This window comes from Myxocyprinus asiaticus, chromosome 14 (genome assembly GCF_019703515.2).
Source record: "Myxocyprinus asiaticus isolate MX2 ecotype Aquarium Trade chromosome 14, UBuf_Myxa_2, whole genome shotgun sequence".
NCBI lineage: Eukaryota > Metazoa > Chordata > Actinopteri > Cypriniformes > Catostomidae > Myxocyprinus > Myxocyprinus asiaticus.
The window spans coordinates 16548537-16565109 of record NC_059357.1 but is presented as its reverse complement, the minus strand read 5'-3'; the positions used below and the strand labels follow the sequence as shown (position 1 = coordinate 16565109).

The following is a 16573-nucleotide window of genomic DNA, read 5'->3' as shown; positions in this document are numbered from 1 at the left end:
CGGTCCAGTGGATGGAGTCGTGCCAACAGGCTTTTCTAAAAGTAAAATCTGATTCATTCTTTCCCCACTGCTCCTGTGTCTGAACGTACAAACGTATCACATTTACAAATAACACTTGAATGAGCAGTTAATCATTTGAGGTGTGTTTTATACAAAATGCAATGTCCAGTTTTGATATTAAAAAAATGTATCTAATATTATAGGAAGATAACGCATTGTAGGCTTATTAAGGATTTAATTTAGGGCATTGTAACACAGATGGATAGTGATTAGAATTTGTTTATTAATGTATAGACTTGCTTCCCTTCCATATAAATTCCTAGTAACAAAGGAGAAGTGAGATGGAGATGTGGCCATAATTTGTCCACTTTAGTATATTGTGGAAAAAGTACATGCGAAACTCTGTCCTCACCTGACCTGGCTAAAACTGAGGTCCTTAAAGATATTTTATTTAATCTGATTGCAAACCTGATAAATGGAATCTGGTGAGGTTTTACTTGTGCTTTCTTAACCAGGAACAACAGCACAGATATTTGGTTTTAGCTGGCATTAGCATGGCAAAGAGGAAATAAAGGCTTCTGGTTATGCTGAATGTTGACATGAGCACATCTCACAGTTGTTGTCCAGTCATGGTGCCTTTTGAAGATGTGCTGTTTCAGGTGAGAAAAGCGTTACAGGTCGGCCCGAGCCTAGTGCACAAACTCCTCAAAGAGCTGCATGAAGCAAATGTCTTCTCCACACAATACTACCTGTCCCTCTTTAAGCATGGTGAAGCTGGAAAGCAGAGTCTGTGTGAAATGATTTTTAATGATGAAGAGGATCTGGCCAGGAAACTCTCTTTACCTATTTGGCAAAAGTGGGACATCAGTCAAGGCATCCTGGATTCAGCTTTCAGCAAAGAGGAGGATTTGGATCAATTTACAGATGTTATTGGTGAGTTAACTTCTTTAAACATTTTATTTCACTTTCTGTGCCTGCTAATGGTGATTCTATCACATTCTGTGACAAGAATGTTTTGATAAGTATTCCTCAGTATGGATTTCCCCTAATGTTATGTTGTTTTTATGCCTTAAAGTTATATCAGATTATTTTAGACTTGCAATAAATCTAACCATAATTTCAACTCACCATAATTTCTTGCAGTAGGATGAGCCAGTCTATAAATGATAGCAGACTGGGATGGCAAACTGTTGTTTGTATAAAATACATTACATTGACATTGTTTATAAGAACTTGAGGAGGAACTCAACCATCAGGATAACACATTTAGATTTCTAGTCTACTTTCATTTGTAGCCAATAAATATGGATATATATCAAAGTTTGAGACATGAAAAATAGTTACATTTGTTGAAACAAAAAATATTACAGCACTCTGTAATCTCCCAATATGTTGGATAATTCAGTGAAGCTTATGCACAGAGAATGACCGTTCTCCTTAAAGGAATATTCCGGGTTCAAGACACGTTAAGCTGAATTGACTGCATTTGTTGCATAATGTTGATATGCTACAAATAATTTCGACTCGTCTGTCCTTTTCTTTACAAAAAGCAAAAATTGAGATTACAGTGAAGCACTTACAGTGGAAGTGAATGGGGCCAATTTTTAGAGGGTTTAAAGACAGAAGTGTGAAGCTTATAATTTTATAAAAGCACTTACATTAATAATTCTGTTAAAACTCCGGTATTATTTGAGCTTCAAAGTTGTTTAAATTAATGTTTTTTGCGGATTGACAGGATTTGCTGCCTAACGTTGTCATAGCAAACAATGATGTAAAACTGGATATAACTTTACACTGAAAAGGTTAGAAAGCGATTTTCTCACACTAAAATGTTAACATGGATACAGTATTGTTTATGTCTTGTGGCTATACTTTTTAAAAATGAGTCTATTAATGTTTACCTCACTTCCATTATAAGTGCCTCACTGTAACCCAGATAAGTCCAAATACATTTGTATGGTAATCAACATTATGCCTCAAATGCTGTCGATTGAACTTCACTTGTATTGAGCCCGGAACGTTCCTTTAAGAGAGAATGTTATTTCATGTAGGAATACAAAAAGATAATGAATAAATATGCATCTAAGACAACAAGGATTTAATTTGTTAGTTATGTTTGCATTTACAGCTTCCTGCTGTCATAGTAGTTTAAAGCTGAAGTGTGTAACTTCCGTGCCACCGAGCAGAATTGCAACAACAAACATTGTTTTCAAATAGCTTTCCGAATATGCCCCTAGTTGGCTGTTGAGCAAACAAACAGATAGTCCCGCCCCAAACTCATGCCATTGGTTGAGTCATTATTGTTGTGCGTGGCTGGATAGCCTGCTCCAAATATATAGAGGAATATCTATAGTGCCACTGAGACACAGTGTTTACAGTTTTCAAGAAAATTAACGTATTAATGGCTTAGTTGTCTCTGGGATAGAAGAAAGTATTTTCACAACGAAAAACATACACACTTTAGCATTAAAGGGATAGTTCACCCAAAAATGAAAATTCTCTCATTATTTACTCACCCTCATGGCATCCCAGATGTGCATGATTTTTTTCTGTAGAAGAACACAAATTAAGATTTTTAGAAAAATGTTTCAGCTCTGTAGGTCCTTACAATGCAAGTGAATGGTGATCAGACCTTTGTAGCTCCAAAAATCACATAAAGGAAACATAAAAGTAATCCATACGCCTCCAGTGGTTCAATCCATATCTCAAGAAGCGATATGATAGATGTGAGTGAGAAACAGATCAAAATTTAAGTCCTTTTTTTTTTTTTTACTCTAAATCTCCACTTTCACTTTCACATCTGAAAGTCCCATCTGGTGCCTCTTTAGTTGCACTTTCACATCTGAAAGTGAAAGTGAACGTGGAGTAAAAATGGGACTTAAATTTTGAGCTGTTTCTCACCCACACATACTGTATCATATCGGTTCTGAAGATATTAATTTAACCACTGGAGTCATATGAGATATTTTATGTGATTTTTGGAGCTACAAAGGTCTGATAACCATCCACTTGCATGAATATATTCTTCTTTTAGATGCTTCTAAAAATCTTCTTTTGTGTTCTGCTGAAGAAAGAAAGTCATACACATCTGGGATGGCATGAGTGTGATTAAATACATTTTAATTTTTGGATGAAATATCCTTGTTAGTCTATACACTAACTAATACATTTAAATATCCACATAAACGCTGACAAGTTTAATATTGCATGCTTAGTATTATTCAAATATATAATGCAACTTCCCTTCAAGACAGGACAGATGAGATAAGACAGTCTGATACTTCCTGACAGGCTGCCTTTAAAGCACCTTAAATAAGATCTCAGTTCCTGGGGGCCTTAGAGCTTCCTAAGCAAGCTGTCAGTGTGGCATAGACTCATAAGATATGTTTGTTATTTATTTGTTTATTTTGTCCTGAATCAGATCACTGATTAAAAAGAAAGAGAACATGGATGATACAGTATGTGTGTCAGGTGGAGAGATAAACTGAGTTTGAAGAGAGTGAGACACTGTAAATCAGGATTAATGTTAATGTAATGTAACCAACAAACCAGTCCTCTATGTAAGACTGTTAATTTTAGGGACAGTACCTACACAAAACAAAAGCAAACAAAGCAACTGGCACGCCAGTCTTTGTGCAGGGAACGAACATACTTATTTTTCACTTTTGAAATGATGGCATTTATATTTTTTGTCTTGGTACTGGGAACTTCACTATAGCATTAAGTTGATGAGGAGGAACTAAGGATGTGAGGATTCTTTGTTTTCATATCAACACTTCAAAACCTTCAATAACTACTCTTTTGGGGTTCTTAAAAACATTTTAAACCATTCAATATATGAAGGCGTAAACAGGTGTATTATATAAGACCAGAGTGTGAAAAAAGTTGGTTAAGTCTGACAATGGAAAATACCTCCGGTTCCAGGGTGGTGCATTTCCCTGTATGAGTGCCAAGCTCAGAGAAAACGGTGCTGGGCATAGATTATCATTAGCTTCATTTCGGATTCAGCATACATGTCAACCAGCTGCATTAAGACCAAAAAAATAAAAAAAAATACTAGTAGAGTGGGCAAAGCCAAAAATGATGTAGCCTACTGTTGTATTTGTTATTGCCTTGTCTTATGGCTGTAGCAAAACAGCAAATGCAGACTCTGTGTCTGTTTTTATCGACAATGATGTATAAACATTATGAGTACCACCACCATCATCATCCTCATAATCTGCATCTCTAGCTCTATAAAATGCAAGTTTTCAACACTATGAAATATCTAAATATTTTATTTATTTATTTGAGAGGATACATTTGAGAAATAACGCAGGTCGTGTTTGGTTTGTACCGACCAAACCAACTTCCATATCATACCGAAAGTAAAAGCATGCAGTGGATGTGTAGCCAGTTTTGGTGTTTGCCAAACAATGCAGCACTGGCTCAATGTTATGTGAGGACACTTTACGCGTTTATTATTAGCTTTTTCTTAATAACTTTAACATGAGGAATAATAACTCTCGAATAAAGATGGATCATCTCTGTGAAATAGGTAGGCTAAACTAATAACATATTTTATTTTATGTTAAATACTTATAATATGTTTTGCGTCATGCCACCGAATTTATTTTGTCTGTCTGACGGTAAAGAAAGGAAGTGATATTGCAAAAGAAAATTATAATTTAAATAGACAAATTTTTCTACCAGTAATTGGCTTTTGTACTCGAATTTATTTTCCCACAGAGGAATCGCGCGCAATCTGTCCGCGCTCACTACAGCAACATTTCGCGCATTCACGCTATGAGCTGCTACTATGAGTTTCCCCTCTGGTGTAACTGTACATTTGCCACGTCTTGAATAAAAAGTAATGCAGTATGATGTGTCAATATGTTACAACAGATGCTGAAGCGCAAGATATTGTCTCAGATCCAGCGTTTGAACTCTTGCCTGGTGAGTGGTGGATGCTCGCGACCTGTTTTGTGACACATGTGGCAAATGTAGCAAACATGTATAATAACATACAACAACTGAACACATTTTTAATAGCATATATTTGGCATTTTTTTTTTTTTTTTTTTTTTTTGTGGTAAATCTATGCCTGTGAGACTTACATATTTATTATTACTATTTCCACAGACAGTGTTATCTTGGAATACCTTGATTCCATTCTGAGTGGAGCAATCGAAGACTTATTGGGTCGGTCTTACTCATTGTCCTATTGTGTAGGCTAGTTCATTGGTCTGCATAACAATAGATTGTATATGTCTTGGAGGCATATTAGTTTTAGCTTATTTCCTTCCTTCTGTGTCTTGGCAGATCCCGATTTCCTTGATAAAGATTATCTAAATTTTCCAGGTAAGACTGTCTAAATAGTTTATTCAAAGGACACAAATAGAAATATTTTGATATATGAATTCCTGAATGTAATTTGTAGCTTTAATAGAATCACATCTTGATCTAAACTCCTTGTCATTGATATTGTTGTGGAGGAAGAGGATAACATGAGAGTTTGATAATGAATTGGCATCACAAAATAAATGATATTCTGTAATGTCTATGTTGGGATGAGATCTCTCACACGCTCTGTACAAACAGCAGGCGACACAGACACAACCTGCACGCTGACACCAGAGGAAGATCCTTTTACAGAAAAAAGGCAAATTTCAAAACGCAAAGGTAATGTTATTATCTATTTATTAAATGTTCTCCTACTAAAGACCTGTACTGAATTCAGTACATTTTATGTCAGGAGTTATGGGAAGCTTTACAGTATGTTTTCTTTTGGTAGGTGAAACAACTCTGAACAAACCTTCCCACCATAAACGCAACAAGAAAGGTATTTGAAACATCACAATTTAGCATGAAACATTTACACCATTATTATAACTAGTTGACTAAACAAGAAGTGCTTTTGGTAGATTGTTTTAATTCCAAACTGTCATTTTAAAGATTTAAACTGTCTGTTCATTAAGAAAAGGGAACAACACAAACAGGTAAATATGGTATAATTTGCTCTCAGGCCTATGAAACCACAAGTAAAACTGAATGTTGCAAGCACAGAGCCTAAATATTCAATGTCTCTGTTGTAGAAACAGTGTGTGCAGAAAGTCCCTCGAATGAAAGGATGGCCACCATTATGTCTGAGGGTAATTTCCGCTTAAGCTCAAATACATTCCAGCATGTATTACAAGTACCTTTGACTAGCATCAGTGCCTTCGACAGTCCCCCTCTTCTGCCCACTAGTGGTGCGTTTTATAGCTATTTTGGTAAATGTAATTGATTTATATAGTATTTATTTCAAGTACCTAAGCCTCAACTTTGCCCAAACACTTTGTGTCTTTGGATCTCTCAGGTGGTCCAGCATTCCAGATCATCCAGACCCTCTGTCCTCTTACACCACCTTTAATAAGCACTGTGGTTCAAACAGGGCCCACATATGTGCTTGGTGAGTCAACTGTGATAGCATCTTCAAACAACTCTATGCTGATGATGCACGCTCCTTTAATGTGTTGTCCACTGTATCTCTAATTCCACATTCACATCTATCTCTGCAGTGTCACCCCAATCTGTGAGTCCAGGCACTCAAATACTTCCTCTTTCACCTAGTAAGTTAAACGGCTCATAACACAGGATGGTTTCTCATTAAAGGAATTGTTCACCCAAAAATGACAACTGTCTTATCATTTACTCACCCTCATGCCATCTCAGATATATATTAATTTCTTTCTTCTGCAGTACACAGACAAAGATTTTTAGAAGAATATTTTAGCTCTGTAGGTCCATATAATGCAAGTGAATGGTGATAAAAACTTTGAAGCTCTAAAAAGCACATAAAGGCAGCATAAAAGTAATCCATTAGACTCCACTGGTTTAATCCATGTCTTCTGAATCAAACCAATCGATTGGATCACTTCAGGATACATGGATTAAACCACCGAAGTGTAATTGATTACATTTACAGTATGCTACCTTTATGTGCTTTTTGGAGCTTCAAAGTTTTGGTCACCATTCACTTGCATTGTATAGACCTACAGAGCTGAGATATTCTTGTAAATATCTTTGTGTTCTGCAGAAGAAAGAAATTCATACACATCTGGTATGGCATGAGGGTGAGTAAACGATAAAATAATTTTCATTTTTGGGTGAACCACTCATTTAACAATGATAATGCTCCTTTAGATAAGCAATTTTTCTCAAGTACCTGTAAATGATGAATCATTTAACTGAACCTGAATCCTTCCTCTTACAGCTGATGGCACAGTTGCCCCACCAGAACTCACTACGTCAGTCCTCCCAATTGGCTCATTATCAGACAGTGTGAGCAAGAGTTTACCATCGGTATCTGTAGGCACTCTCTCTCCAACAGAAGGTGAGCACAGTATTTGAGGTCAACAAAATATGTCTTTGTTAGGTTTCATCCAAGTGTTTTTTATACTGTGTGTGTATTAAAGACAGGGGTTGCATCGCATTTGTCAAAGTAGTATTGCCAAATTTACGGCAAGGCGTATAATGCTAAAATAAGTGGCTGGGCTACCTGCTATAAAAGCATGTTTTTTTTTTTTTTTATGAATGTACTGTCTGTTACTTAAATCTCTTACTCTGCATATACATTATCAATGGCACCTGCAGGATTTCATCTCAGGGTACACACAGGAACTTGACCAATTAAAGAAGTGTACCCTTTTATACATTGTCTAGGGGGGTCTGGGGCATGCACCCCTTTTTTTTTTTCAAAAACAACACCAAAGCATTCAGTTCTGGTGACTATGAAAAAAGCATCTTTATATTTTCTTCAGTATGTGTACTAACATTTATGTAGCTATTTGCTACAAAGTATTTCTAAAATGCTTGTTCACATGACACAGGACTAGTTGAAGTTTCTCAAAAATTTGCCTTTTGTTTAAACTGATTGGATAAATATCCACTTCATCCAGCACTCTGTTTGTTCTTTGTGTTCTAAATAATCCCAAAACTGGTTTACTGCATGAGAAATAATCTCACCTAAATCTCACACTTTCTCAATTCTTACCTCTAGCTTTATTCAGATGGAATTATTAAGTATACAACCGACATTATGGCCCTTCTCTTCAGTCACTTGTTTCCCAGCTAGATGTACAGTAATGTAGCCATGTACTTACATTTATATTGTTCTTGGCAGATACCTTTAACAAAAACTAAAACAGGTCATTAAAAAGATAGATCGCCACCAAGAGGCAGAGGCAGTGTTTTTGTGTGTCCTCAGAATGACCCCCTACATAAGTGTACCAAATTTGGTGATATTATAACACTTATGTAGGAGGTCAATCTGTGGACACATGAAAACAAATTGTGCATTTATGGCATACATCATCTATGGACAAAAATGTATCAAAATATTTTTTATACGGCAAACAGTAGCGATACAATTCCTTCGGTATTATGCACTTTGATTCATTGAGCAATATGTACTCAACGCAAAGGCCAAACTTAACAAAACCTTGTATACATAGTCAACAGGCCATGTTGAGGATGTTCGTAAATTTACATTCAATTCTACCTTAGGGAGCGCTACAACTAAAATACAGTAATAACTCTGCAGTCGTTTGATCAACATTCAAATTCAAGTTCAAATGAAATATGCACCTTCTTTGGTTCAAGTGCTAGCATATCCTTAACATATTGATTTGACAAATTAACAAAAATGGCTGCCAGCAGCCAATCAAATTTCAGCACCTAATAACTTGAATTGTGAAAGGCTGATGGTCATGATACTTATTATACACAAAAAGGGTCTGTACACGAAGTTGTGTATAAAATTTTGTGAGTATCAGCCACAGGGTGGTGCTATATTAAGCTACTTAACTTTTTTACTAATAACTCCAGAGCCGTATAGGCTAGAATAACGTTTTCCTGAATCCTTCAGTGACCCTCAATGATATGGTCTCATGGATTTTCATTTCCGCAAGAAAACTTTATCACGAATATGTTTTTGAAAAACCTACTTTTTCGAACTTGTCCTAGGCCATTTCCACAATTCGCACAAAATGTTGAATACATCATCTACAGACCCTCCAGACAAAAAGTTATCATAATAATTTTGATATGTTAAATAGTTCGGAAGATATAAGCAAATAAGTTTTTGGTTGTGGCCTATTATTTGTGAACAAAGTTCTCAAACTTAATAAAACTTAAACACATGGATAACAGAACAGTCTGATTTTGTGCGCAAATTTTTATCAATTTGTGATGCTATAACATAAGAAAATCCAAATTGAAAAATTTGTTTCAAGGAGTACAATACGACGATACTTGAACAAAAATGAGCTGCATGGTCGAGCTGCCAGAAAGAATCCAATGCAACAATAAGCCCAGTTACAGTATGCCCGACAACACCTTGACATGCCTCACAGCTTCTGGCACACTGTAATTTGGAGTGACGAGACCAAAATAGAGCTTTATGGTCACAACCATAAGCGCTAGGTTTGGAGAGGGGTCAACAAGTATTGTGCTCCTTGAAACAACCACACCATCTTTTTCCAGAGCAGCCTGTATTTCTCCTAAGGTTACCTGTAGGTTTTTCTTTGTATCCTGAACAATTCTTCTGGCAGTTGTGGCTGAAATCTTTCTTGGTCTACCTGACCTTGGCTTGGTATCAAGAGATCCCCGAATTTTCCACTTCTTAATAAGTGATTGAACAGTACTGACTGGCATTTTCAACGCTTTGGATATCTTTTTATATCCTTTTCCATCTTTATAAAGTTTCATTACCTTGTTACACAGGTCTTTTGACAGTTCTTTTCTGTTCCCCATGGCTCAGTATCTAGCCTGCTCAGTGCATCCACGTGAGAGCTAACAAACTCATTGACTATTTATACACAGACACTAATTGCAATTTAAAAAGCCACAGGTGTGGGAAATTAACCTTTATTTGCCATTTAAACCTGTGTGTGTCACCTTGTGTGTCTGTAACAAGGCCAAACATTCAAGGGTATGTAAACTTTTGATCAGGGCCATTTGGGTGATTTCTGTTATCATTATGATTTAAAAAGGAGCCAAACAACTATGTGATAATAAATGGCTTCATATGATCACTATCCTTAAATAAATGATCAGTCATATTTTCAAAATCAATGCCAAAATTTCACAATTTCTGCCAGGTTATGCAAACTTTTGAGCACAATTGTGTTTGTGTATATCTATCTATCTATCTATATATCTATATCTATATCTATCTATATCTATATATATATATATATATATATATATATATATATATATATATATATATATATATATATATATATATATATATATATATATATATATATATATATATATATATATATATATATATATCAGTTTATCAATTATGTAGAGAGAATGTTTAACCTTGCATATAAGTATACATTCTATCTGGAATGCTTAACTTTAGCTTAATTTAATGAGAAAGTTTATGTTCCTTGTAAACAGATACAATGTTACATTTTACATGGGGGCCTGGGCCTTTACATTTTTCCCAGGGGGCCTGGGTAGCTCAGTGAGTATTGATGCTGACTACCACCCCTGGAGTCGTGAGTTCGAATCCAGGGCGTGCTGAATGACTCTAGCCAGGTCTCCTAAGCAACCAAATTGGCCTGGTTTCTAGGGAGGGTAGAGTCACATGGGGTAAACTCCTATTGGTCGTGATTTGTGGTTCTCGCTCTCAATGGGGTGCATGGTAAGTTCCGCATGATTGCGGAGAGTAGCATGAGCCTCCACGTGCTGTGAGTCTCCGTGGTGTCATGCACAGCGAGCCACGTGATAAGATGCGCGGATTGACGGTCTCAGAAGCGGAAGCAACTGAGACTTGTCCTACGCCTCCCAGATTGAGGTGAGTAACCACGCCACCAGGAGGACCTCCTAAGTAGTGGGAATTGGGCATTCAAAACTGGGAGAAAATGGTATAAAATAAAAAAAAGAATTACTCTATATGCTCATACTCTGTATGTTAGTACTCTGCTTGTACTTAAAATTCTGTATTGTTGACATAGCATCTAAGGTCAGAGAAAGACTGCTTATCAGTTTCCCACAAATATTTTTCCACAAATATTTTGCTCTTTCTGTTTCTAGTTTCAAATAGACAGCCACAAAAGAACACTGAATCCTCTCCTCTCAAAACAGAAAGGAAAGTCCGTCCAGAAGCACCAAGTAAGTAGACAATTACTTACTGTGTAAACCCCAAATGGCGTCATTACACTGTTTAAAATATGGAGAATATTTGTTTTGCAGAATGCGTGATGGACTACGTGTGTCATGCCAAAACCCACATGAACAATTCTTGCTGTGTTATGCGTGGGGGTTTAAGAATGGAGTCACACTACATAGAAATGCATCTGGTCCAGAGGAAACTCCTAATTAAATCCGGCAAGAATGCAAACAAGTGTCTGGAGAAAGAACTGGTCGTGCTCAGTGATTCAGAGCGAAAGCAAGGAAAATTGGACAGAAGTCAGTTGTTTCATAACACTGCTTCCAGACCAAAACAGTCAGTCGCTCTCCTCGGAAAAGCCGGAGTGGGGAAAACCACATTCATCCAGCGTTTATGTTTGGACTGGGCGAGTGGCAGCCTGCCTCAATTTCAGTTCATTTTTTTGCTGAACTGTAAGATTTTAGACCTTACACAGTCGAGCTACAGCTTGAAAAGTTTACTGCTTGATTTATCGATGTCTCCACGCTGCAAGGACTCTGATGCTGTGTTCAAACACATCCTCTCCTCTCCTGATGAAGTTCTCATTATTTTCGATAGCTTTGATGACATTAAAGACTTTGAGGGGCTTCTTCAGTCCCCTGCTAAATCACCCACAGGCAATAAATACACCATCAAACAGCTGTTCTCAGGACTGTTCCAGAAGGAAATTCTCTCGGGCTGCACGCTTCTCATTGCCACCAGGCCTAAAGATGTTCTAAATCAGGTTTTGCGAAAAATGGACAGCCTTTTGGAGCTTTGTTGCTTTTCTCCGGAGGACATAGAGCTTTACACATCAAAATATTTCAGGGACATGTCAATTCGGGAGAATGCACTGACAAAAATTAAGACTCAAAGATACATATACAGTCTATGCTCCAACCCACTACTTTGCTGGATTACGTGCTACCTACTAGAGCATCAAGATGGCTGCTGTGACACTATGCCTTCAACCCTCACAGACTTGTACCAAAGAGTGACCTCCAAACATCTGCAGCTGGCTAACCAGGAGAATAGCATATTAGATAACAAAAACAGACAGAATATCCCACAGTTGTGCAAAATGGCATGGGAATGTTTCAAGAACCAAAATACGCATGCAAACCTCATCAGTTCTACAGAGCTGGTGGACTACGGTCTTAAAAGTGGTATACTTACATCCTACGAAACATTGGCGCATCAGGAAAACCACTTTGCAGACCTTTTCACTCAAAACCTCCTAGGTGCCGTGCACTTGGTACAATCTAAACAGGTGAATGAGAAAATGCTTATAGCCCACGGTGGGGTCCACCAGAAGAAACGGAAGATTCAGGGAGAGTCGCAGGATGTGATGCAGAGGTTTGTCACAGGCCTACTCCTCCAGAAGACGCCAACTGATGGAATTAGCATTCTGGAGAGCAGCATGGACCTACAGGCCAAAATGAAGGCTGTAGAAGCTCATCTGGAGAACCTGAAGCCTAATGAACTGGTTCCTGCCAGGTTACTTGAACTGTTTCATTGTGTTTATGAGACCAATAGTGGGAAATTTGCAAAACTGCTGTTGAAAAACCTGCCTCAAAATCTGTCATTCTGTGGGGTGCAGCTTTGCCCGTCTGATGTGTACGTCATATGCCATCTTCTTCAACATGCCATTGCATTAAAGAGGTCCTTCTCCATTAACTTGCAAGATACATGCATTCCCATCAGTGGACTTAAAGAGCTTGTGAGACTCCAATGTATAAAATCATTCTGGTGAGAAATTGTTTTTATTATCTACGATTGTCTATGTGCATTTTTAAAGGGATAGTTCACCCAAAAATGAAACTTTTGTCATAATTTACTCACCCCCATGTGGTTCCAAACTCAGTAACTTGAGATGTTTAGTAGAATGTTAGCCTTAGTCACCATTTACTTTAATTGTATAGTAGGAAAAAGATGCAACGAAAGTAAATGGTGACTGAGGCTAACTAACATTCTGCTATAAATCTCAATTCATTGGGTTTGGAACCACATGGGGGTGAGTAAAAGATTTTCTTTCCTGCATGGAATACAAAAGGTGTTAGGCAGAATGTTAGCCTCAGTCACCATTTACTTTTGAATTTTCTTTTTTGACTGAACTTTTTCTGAAGCAATAGGTTTTATTTGTATTTACTGAATCTTTTTTTTTTAAAATAGGGCACACACAGCAGACACCATTGGCTTATGGGAGGACTTGCATCAAAGCAATGATGAACTGAACTTGAAAAGTGCCATTGAGAAATTCACCTTGAACCCATTCAAGGCAACACAAGGGTATCACATAGAGAACCTGCCTCTCCTGGTCCAGATTCACAGAGAGAAGAAGTTACCAATGAGGTATAACATCAAATGTGTGTTAAAGAGAGGCTGCCTGTGAAAATAATAGTATTCATTTCTGAGCCCAAGAATTTGTGATGTGTTTACGACTTCAAATTCAAATTTTGACCTTTAATGATGTTGTTTTGATAACAAACATGATTGTGGTTTTAGTGAATTTGTTTCTGCGCTGGATGAAGGTGTACCAGCCCTCATGCAGCTACAGAGAGTGGAATTTGAGTAAGCAAATATCATTCTTCATCATATTTACATCCCATTACTGTTTGTATTCATTCTTTCATTGGTGTTATTTTTGACATCAGCGATATTTCTCTAAATATCGTTGGGGTTTTGCTTTGTATTGCAGGCTTGGAGTCCAGAATGGTCCTGAACTTTTTCCAAAACTCATAGAGGTTTTGCCTTCTCTGCAGTCTCTTGAGCATCTGGAGTGAGTACTCAAACATTCAGAGATGTGAATACCAAATAGAATAGGGTCAGGGACTGTTAAAGGAATAATTTTAATTCTAATTATCTTGTTCCAAACATGAATTATTTTTTCTTCGGTGGAGCAAAAAAAAACAAAAAAAAAAAAAGAAAAGGAGATGTTAGTCAGAATGACAGCCTTAGTCACTATTCACATTTAATGTATGGAAAAAAGATGCCATGAAAGTGAATGGTGACAGAGACTAAACAAACTGCCAAACATCTCCTGTTGTGTACCACAGAAGAAAGAAAGCCATATGGGTGTGGAACAACATGAAGGTCAGTAAATGATGAAAGAGTTTTCATTTTTGGGTGAACTATCATTTCAATACAAATCATGAATTGTTTAGTCAATTTTGTATTCTTAAGTTGTTTTTTCATGACTATGTTTACATTAGAAAATAATGTTTTTTAAAGGGCTTAAAGGAATATTCTGGGTTTAGTACAAGTTAAGCTCAATCGACAGCATTTAAAATTCATTTTGAATCGTCCCCCCGTTTCTTTGAAAAAAGCAAAAACTGAGGTTACTGTGAGGCTTTTACAATGGAAGTGAATGGGGCCATTTTTTGGAGGGTTTAAAGGCATAAATGTGAAGCTTATAATTTTCTTCCATTAGTTCTTCTGTTAAAACTTTGAGCTGTAAGGTTGTTTAAATTGTCATTTTTTCAGTCATTTGAGTGTTTTAGGGGTTGTTGACATTTCATCGTCATGGCAACAAAGTTGTAAAAATGGCTATATCTTCACATAGAAAAGGTTAGTAAGTGATTTTATAACACTAAAATCATGTTATAGTGCATATTTTCATGTCTCGTGGCTATACTTTTGAAATAGTGAATATTTTAACGTTAGCTTCCATTGTAAGTGCCTCACCGGAACCCAGATTTTTGCTTTTTTTAAAGAAAAAGAGGGGCAAGTCAAAATAAATTTTTGTTGTAATCAACGTTATGCCACACATGCCGTCGTTTGAGCTTAACTTGAACTGAACCCTGAATATTACTTTAAATACTTAAAATCCAAAACAGCAAATTTCTAAAATTCGAAAGATGAAGAAACATTTTAGAAATAGTTTTTGTCTGACTTGTATATAGTGGGTTTTTGTTCTCTTTATGTAAACTATAATACATCATTTTCCTTGACTGTTGTTTTGATTTTGACTTTCAGCCTTGAGAAAAACAAAATAGGAGACTCTGGAGCTGAGAAGTTAGCTGGCGCTTTGCACTTTTTGGCATCTCTGAGATTGTTAAAGTAAATTTTTTATTTGTTTTGCCTTAAACATCACACCACCTTACACATTACTCTCTGGAAGACTTCATCTCCCACAGTAATACTAGTTATAACCTTAAAAATTGTGATGGCTTTGTGTAGTAATTAATATGTCCAACTCTTTCCCCTACTAGTTTGTCTCAAAACTGCATTGGAGATGCTGGAGTGGAGAAACTGTCTCAAGCTCTGGTATCAGTCCCTTCTTTACAGAGTCTCAGGTACAATCTCTCAAATATACAGTACCTATACTATACATTTACAATAACTACTACTATGTAAAACCGGAATTAAAACAACTAATTGTTTTGTCACAATGATGCCACTATCAATTCTTGTAGTTTATATGGAAATCTGATTGCTGACACTGGAGCTGAACATCTGGCCACAGTTTTACCAGACATTAAACTCTTACAAGACCTGGAGTAAGTCTGAGCTTTAATCAAATCATGTTCAATCCTACTTAATAGATATTTATATAACCACATATTTATAAGGACATTTTATCCCTACCTATTTTATTGCAACCATTCTTTTCATTTTAAATTGCAACAAGGAAAATTCAGATAAATTATTTTGTATTATGCATTTTGTTTTTCTAATGCTATTTGTTTATTTTCAGCATTAAGTTTAACAAGTTCACAGACATTGGAGCTAAAAAGCTCAGCGCTGCTCTGAAAAAATGCACAGGAATGAAGTCTTTAGAGTGAGTCACTATTTTGTAAACATTCAGCAACTAGTTTTTAACAACCTTTGGACTTTTTTTTTTAATATAGCAATCTGATAGGCCTCAACATTTTATTTGGTTATGTCATTCACTAACAGCTCGACACAAAGCAAAACATTTTAAAAATGTACAGTTTGCCATGCCGTCAAGTGGACAGACAGAGATAATCTCACTTACCATAGTCACTGAGACAATGCATCACATTGACATTATTCAACTAAGTTATTTTCATTTATATGCAAATAATCTTGGTTTTCCTTATTCCTCATTAGGCTATGGAATGACTTCATTCCTTATGGAGTTTTTGAACACCTTCATCATCAAGACTCACGGATAAGATCTCTGTGACGTACTATTTCAAATTTCTACATATTGGACACTGTTACAAGCATGTTTTTTTTTTCCATACAAAAGCATACTGTTGATCACCATAAGATTCAACATATCATCATTATTCATCAATGAAGACACTAAACTGTTTTGTTCACTTCAAGATGTTTCAGTTTCTCATAGAAATCATCACTATTGATGTGACTGAAATGTGTATATTATGGCTGCTTTGCACTTTCTGAACTGACCAAAATAAACTTATTTTTTACAACTTT

The 16573-nt window shown here is 36.4% G+C and overlaps 1 protein-coding gene across 5 annotated transcripts; it reads left to right on the top strand.

Annotated features, from left to right (window-relative positions):
- The first annotated feature begins 452 nt into the window (after window positions 1-452).
- Window positions 453-16573, top strand: LOC127451139 (MHC class II transactivator-like). 5 transcript variants are annotated; one of them, XM_051715587.1, is made up of 20 exons: window positions 453-933; window positions 4885-4935; window positions 5122-5181; window positions 5302-5340; window positions 5584-5661; window positions 5774-5821; window positions 6075-6230; window positions 6338-6430; window positions 6540-6590; window positions 7235-7354; window positions 11074-11151; window positions 11233-12916; window positions 13340-13519; window positions 13673-13738; window positions 13866-13946; window positions 15143-15226; window positions 15379-15462; window positions 15583-15666; window positions 15864-15947; window positions 16241-16573. In XM_051715587.1, exons 1-20 carry the CDS (start codon window positions 585-587, stop codon window positions 16314-16316), a joined length of 3546 nt encoding a protein of 1181 aa, XP_051571547.1. In that variant the 5' UTR covers window positions 453-584; the 3' UTR covers window positions 16317-16573. The 5 variants fall into 5 exon arrangements, 4 of the variants coding, with proteins under 4 accessions (XP_051571547.1, XP_051571548.1, XP_051571546.1 ...); XM_051715588.1 differs by having other exon boundaries at window positions 5581-5661; window positions 6075-6131; XM_051715586.1 differs by having other exon boundaries at window positions 5581-5661.